Source organism: Chiloscyllium plagiosum, chromosome 44 (genome assembly GCF_004010195.1).
Source record: "Chiloscyllium plagiosum isolate BGI_BamShark_2017 chromosome 44, ASM401019v2, whole genome shotgun sequence".
NCBI classification, from domain to species: Eukaryota; Metazoa; Chordata; class Chondrichthyes; order Orectolobiformes; family Hemiscylliidae; genus Chiloscyllium; species Chiloscyllium plagiosum.
In genome coordinates this window covers 15157941-15164379 of record NC_057753.1, presented here as the reverse complement: position 1 = coordinate 15164379, position 6439 = coordinate 15157941, and the positions used below count along the sequence as shown (strand labels likewise).

The 6439-nt window shown below is 44.4% G+C and overlaps 1 protein-coding gene across 1 annotated transcript in view; it reads right to left on the bottom strand.

The window, feature by feature from the left end:
• The window catches only part of LOC122543744 (deleted in malignant brain tumors 1 protein-like), a 162136-nt gene that overhangs the window by 51966 nt on the left and 103731 nt on the right, over window positions 1–6439 (bottom strand). The window contains exons 29-30 of the mRNA XM_043682507.1: window positions 4593–4768; window positions 4051–4230 (exon numbers count right to left, since the gene is read on the bottom strand). Of these exons, the coding sequence (XP_043538442.1) occupies window positions 4051–4230; window positions 4593–4768 (356 nt within the window). The remainder of the gene's footprint in view (window positions 1–4050; window positions 4231–4592; window positions 4769–6439) is intronic.

Here is a 6439-nt window from a genome sequence, read left to right as displayed (position 1 = left end):
TTTCGACACCACTCCCTAAATGTTCTGGGAAAAAGCACCTGGGATCTGACCATTCGGAGAATTCATCACTGCTGATAAAGCAGGGTATATCGGTGGGACCAAGCACAGGGTTTGGTCGGTCTTGCAAAAGGGGGATTGGGGTGTGGTGCTTATAGGTGAGAATATCGGGGCTTAACAATATTTTCGGGAGCACAAATTAAGTTGGGCAGGAAATCTTGGAAGGGAGAAAATTGAGATGGCAATTCCTGGGGAGGGGGAAGAGATTTGGGGAACAATATCTTGAGCGGCAGACATTGATGGGGTCAAAGAGAGGCAGAGACTTAGGCCTGGAGGGAAGTTTGAATGAATGAATGAATCTGAAAGTAACGAAACCACGGCGCTGTCCCTCTCTCTCTCTCCGGCCCCCACGTTTTCACCCCCAATTCCCCTCCCATGTTTTAATGGATAAATTTCCACCCTCCACGTCACTGCACAAACAGAAGGTTTTTGTTGTGGGAAACCATCAAAACCTGTGAATCTCTCAGACTGCAACTTTTTTTTAGTTCTTCAAGTAATGTCTTTGGTGACACACAAGACTTTTTTGTGATCGATTTTGCCCCTGACATATGAGCACAAGGAGATGAACTGCGCTGGCCTCACCCCCAGCACCTTTGAACTCTTTTCTCACTTAAGTCTGAAAGAGTACTTTACAAACCATTACAATTTACAGAAATTCAATTACAATTCTCCATATCTCCTTACAAAAAAGCGGCTCATTCGGAGGTGCCTGAATACAATTGAAATGGAAAGATGCTATTCAGTGTGCATAAAGTGAGGAATACTGTGCAAATACAGTATGTTGCAGAGGGAACAAACACATTTCTGAACACGAGCATGTTTCACTCGCGATAACACTTAGTCCAACCAGTATAATGCGTGTGTGCTTGTGTGTGCGCATGTGTGCACATGCGTGTGTGTGCACGCGTGTGTGTGGGTGTGTGTGTGTGGGTGTGTGTGTATGTGTGATTGATACTGCTGCGAGCTCATCTCTCTCTTTCTGACTGAACCTCTTAGGGTTTTCACTCGTCACCATCCCTTATGCAGTCGAGTGGGGAAGCCAGCAGTATGTGGCACGGCACCACTTTAAATACAAGAGGGATAGAAAGAGAAAGAGAGCGAGAGAGAGATATCGCGAGAGACCAGGAGCCTTTCACTATGCCACCATCTCCCCTCCACCCCGCTCACTCCCTCTATCCACCTCTTTCTGTCCCTGTCTATTCCCACCCAACTCGGTATCCTCGATTTCTCTCTCCCCTCTTTCTGTCTCTGTCTCTTTTTCTCTCTCTCGCCCGTCATTGATCTGAATCTTCTGGTCTTTTTGTTCAAAGTATATTTATAGCCTCTAACGTTCACTAACTGATCACGATGGTAATGAAGTAAAACGTCAAGCAAGCGCCTCCAAAGAGATCCAGCTTAATAAAAACGTCAAGAAGTGTGAATTGTGTAAATTCAGACAGCAAAATAGAGATTGTAGGAAAAGATCAGCAGGTCTGACTGCATCTGTGGAGAGAAATCAGAGCTAACGTTTTGGGTCGAGTGACCCTTCCTCAGAGTTGGGATCTAACGCATCCTGTTTTCCCATCATATGGGTGATCTTGCTGATGCCTCCCATCTCTCTTAATTGCTCCCCCCACACACCCTCCCTTCAATTCCGCTTTCGAACATCCTCTTTATGGCATTGTCTCTGTTTCTGTCTCGTTGCCATGGTCTTTTTTCTCTGACCTTCTCTACTCAGTCTCATTCTCCATCCAGCTGCTTCAGTCTATATCTGCCATATTCTCCTTCTGTCTCTCTTTCTCTCTCCCGTTTGTTCTCTCTTTGTCATTCTGCCTTTCTCTCTCCACGTATGTATGCCACACTCGGTCCTTCTCTTTGTGTCCTTCTCTCTCCCTCTCCTTGTCTCTGTCATTCTTCCTCTATCACACACTCTGTTCCATTACATTTTCCACCCCACTCCGACACTTCTATTTTCCTCTCACTGCAAATTTGAGTCTCTAACTTTTGAAGATGCATTCACAGGATAAGGGCGCCACTGGTCAGGTCAGAATTTATTGCCTGCCCATAAATGTCCAGAGGGTAATAAACAGTCAACGACATTGCTATGTATCTGGGGTCACATGTAGGCCTGACCGGTTGAGGGTGGCAAATTTCCTTCCCAAAAGGGTATTAATGAACCAGATAATCGACAATGGTTCCATGATCATCATCAGACCCTAACTTCCGGATTCTTTTTGAAATTCCAACTCCTTCCTCTGCCGTGGTGTGGTTTGAACTCGGCTCCCCAGTACTTCAGTTGAGTTTATGGATTTATAGTCTCACACTAAAACCGCTGAGCCATCACGTGCTCTCGATCACTCTGGCTGACTTGCTTTCATACACACTAGCTTTACATCTCGATTTATGTCTTTCACTGACTGCCTCTATTCCTGTTTCTTTCTTTGTCTCTGGTCTCTCTCCCTCCCTGTCTTCTGTCTGTCCCTGGACCTCTCCTTTCGTGTCTTTCTGTCTCTCAGTGTATCTCTCTCTCTGCATCTCATTCTCTCTCTCTTTGTTTCTCCCTCTGTCCGTCTCTGTCTCTATCTCTCTTCCCCTGTCTCTTTGTCTCCTTGCTGTGTCTCTTTCCCTCCGTTCTCTCTCTGGCTATCTTTCTTTGTCTCTCTCTCGCCCTTCCTTGGAGAGAGAGAGAGATAGAAAGAAACAGAGAGAGAGAGACACAGAGAGAGAGAGAGAGAGAGAGAGAGACCAAGAGAGAGAATCAGAGAGAGACACATGCGCGCACACACACACATACGCACAGTGTGTGCGTGTGAGAGAGAGAGGGAGAGAGAGAATCCCATTGCCTTGCTCCTCTCTGCATATTGTCTTTCTGTAACTCTCCTTCTGACACTGTACCTTTTCTGTCCCTCGTTCTTAATTTCTGGATCTTTTCCTCAACCCACCTCTCACTCTGTCCCATTCTCCACCCAGTTCCTTTACTTTGTATCTGCCACATGCTCCTTCAGTCTCTCCTTCTCGCTCCCTTTCTTTCTCTGTTTGTCGCTCTGCCTTACTATTTCCCTCTCCGTGTATTTCTGCCTCACTCCCTCGCTGTCTCGCTCTCCTTCTCTCCATATTTTTCACTGTCCTTCTCCTTGTCTCCCTCATTCTCTCTTTCTCTCCCTCATTCTCTCTTTCTCTCCTGTGTTCTATGTCACCTTCATATTTTCATTCCAAATGATGATCTTTCTATTTTTCTCACACGCCAGGCTTGGTTGTCTGACTTTTTTCATTCTTTGAAAGGATAAGGATGTCACTGGCTAGGCCAGCATTTATTACCAATCCATAATTGTTGAGAGGGCAGTTAAGGGTCAACTCCATTGCTGTATGTCTGGAGACAGGTCTAGGCCAGACCAGTTGAGGATAGAAGATTTCCTTCCATAATGAGATTAATGAAAAACACAACAGACAATGGTTTCATGGTCTTCACGAGACCCTTCATTCCAGATTGTTTATGGAATTCCAATTCCTCCATCAGCCATGGCAGGATTTGAAGCCGGATGCCCAGAACTTCGCTGAGTTTATGAATTAACAGGCTCTCACTATCTCTCTCTCTCTCTCTCTTCACATATCTCTGTCTGTCTCGCCGTCACTGTCTGTCTGTCGTTCTCTCTCTCTCTCTCTCTACCTCTTTGTTTCTCTCTCTGTACACTTCTCTCCCTTGAGTTGTCATTTAGGATTTGGAGGCATATGGGATATGATCTCTATTCCTCTCCGTGACCCCACTTCATCTCTCTGACCACACTTCTTGCCTTCCCCACATCCTCACAATGGGACCGTGTTGGAATTGACTGATTAAAGAATGAACTGAAGAATTGATTGAAAGGATATTTTAGCACATTCTGGAACTGCTCTCTGAACTTAGTCTGGGTCACAGCATATATCCCAGTGTTTGTGCAGCAGCTCAAGAGCTGCAGCATGAAGCCTAAGTCAAGCACATATCTATCTATCAAGACAGACCGATATCCCAAGTACCACATCCGTCTCCATATGGAATAAACCATTAACATTGACCACAACAGGATGAAATTGGTCGACATAGCGAACAGTAAAATGATCGATTTTTTTCGACTCTCCATCTCTGCGTCTCTCGATCTCTTCCCACTGCTTCGATGCCACAGTCTGCGGCGAGCTCTGCTGGCCATTGCAATGTGCCTTACAGTGAAAACATTGAGCAGCAAAATTAACGCAAACGGGATACAGGGATTCAGAATGTTGTGGACTAAATCAAATGCTGCCCAAACTGGAGAATTGGTAACATTCACCCTGATGAAACAGAACCAAGGGTAGTTCTGCATCCAATACCGGCCACTGAACATAAAGTACCAGAAAAAGTTCTTTGAAGAGCTCAGCATAGACACTGTCCCCAGAACCACAGCCGCCGTTTTCTCATTGCAATATTTACTTTTCAGTTTCTGGCAACAAATGGCCACAAATCGATCAAAGGTGAAGCTGACGGTGAACCAGACAGAACAGTCAGTGGCTGCATAAAGCAGGATGGCGTGGATATTACACACGCGGATGCTGCGAAGGAAAGTAAACTTTTCACGATAAACAATCGGAATCTGTCTCAATATCAGGTCGAGGATAACCACCAGTTGATCTGCCAGTACCATAGCCGTCAGGTAAAGTTTGACACTTTTGGATAGACCACATTTCTTACAAGATAGAATCATAATCGTCAGGAAGTTACCTGTCAGGAATGGGATTCAAACAAACAAAAGTAAAATCGCACACAGTTGTTTTTATAATGATCAACTGCTTCAGATGATACGTTTAATTTACAAGATGATAATAAATTTCTACATCTTAAAAAATCACTCATTCTGTTCTCTTAAGTCTATTTTCATGTCAAAAGATTGTGACAATGTTGCTCCTTTGACAAGGTCAAGTTGTCCTTGGTTGTTTTAGGTAGGAGATTAGGTAGGAAATTTGTATCCTGTACACTAATAAATAAAGGGTAATTAAAAACACTGAGTGGCGGCAGGTTACTTGTCCGTCACCATGTTTTCTGTTGCATGCAATAATTGAAAGACATTTAGCCACCTCCATTTACAAAATAGACTAATTCATCTATATCCTTGAAAAGTTATCCCTTCCAAAATCATTTGGAAAATGGATAAGGTAAAAGCCCAGGATGTTGACAGTGGCAGGGTTAAGAAATGGTCACACTTTTGAATGTTAAGGTGAAAGGTTAAAAGCTCTAATGTTAGAGATGGTAACCGCCAAGATGCTGATAGTTGGTGGTGGACGACTTTTTTCAGTGATGGTATCCCCAATGAAAGTCAAAGGGGCAATGATTAGATACTGTCTCAATAGTAACCCCCAGGATGTTGATAGTGGGCGGGATTCAGTGATGGCAATCCGACTGAACTTCAAGAGGGCAATGGTTAGATTCTCTCTCAATTGTAAACCACAAGACGTTGATAGTGGGCTGATTTAGTGATGGTAACGCCATTGAACGTCAAAGGGGTGATAGTTAGATTCTCTCTTGTTGGAGATGGTAGCTCCCAGGATGTTGATAGTGAGGGAGATTCAATGATGGTAACTCCATTGAGCATCAATGGGGCGTTGGTTAGATCCTCTCTTGTTGGAGACGGTAACCACCAAGATGTTGATACTGGTGTGGTCGGGATTCACTGCTGGTAACTCCAATGAATGATAAGGGGGCGAGTCTTCTATTTTTTTTTGGTAGGAGACGGTAACTCCCAGAATGTTGGTAGTTGGCTAGGTGTGGGTGGGGGTGATTTGGAAATTCAGTAATGGTAACGCTATTTAATGTCAAGGGGGCAACGGTTAGACTCTGTCTCAATGGCAATCCCAAGGATGTTGATAATTGGGGGATTCAGTGAGTGTAACGCCATTGAATGTCAAGCTGGTGACGGTTAGATTCACTCCTGTTGGGAGACAGTAACTCCGAGCATGTTGTTAGTGGGGGAATTCAGTGATGGTAACACCAGTGAACATCAAGGAGGCGTTGGTTAAATTATACCTTGTTGCCTGGCATTTGTCTGATGTGAATGGTTGTTAGCGCTTTTCGCTCAAGCATTGACATTCTCCAGATCTTCTTCCATAAGAACCGAATATATTTCATTATCCCAGGACGCTGATGTGACGGAATCGTGGATGGGGAGGATTTCAGGTCAGAGGTTAATTCAGAGGCTGCGGTTTCCCGGATGGAGTGACCAGACAGGACAATATCGGTTACGGCTGTGTGGGCGATTGGATTGTGGAAACGTGAACTGAAGTTACGACAAGGACAATGTCTTGTATATTCTCAAATTTTAATGGATTAACAGAAAGATAGAGCAAATTAGTGATGAAATATAATATCTGAAATTCAGACTCACCAGGGACTCCAACG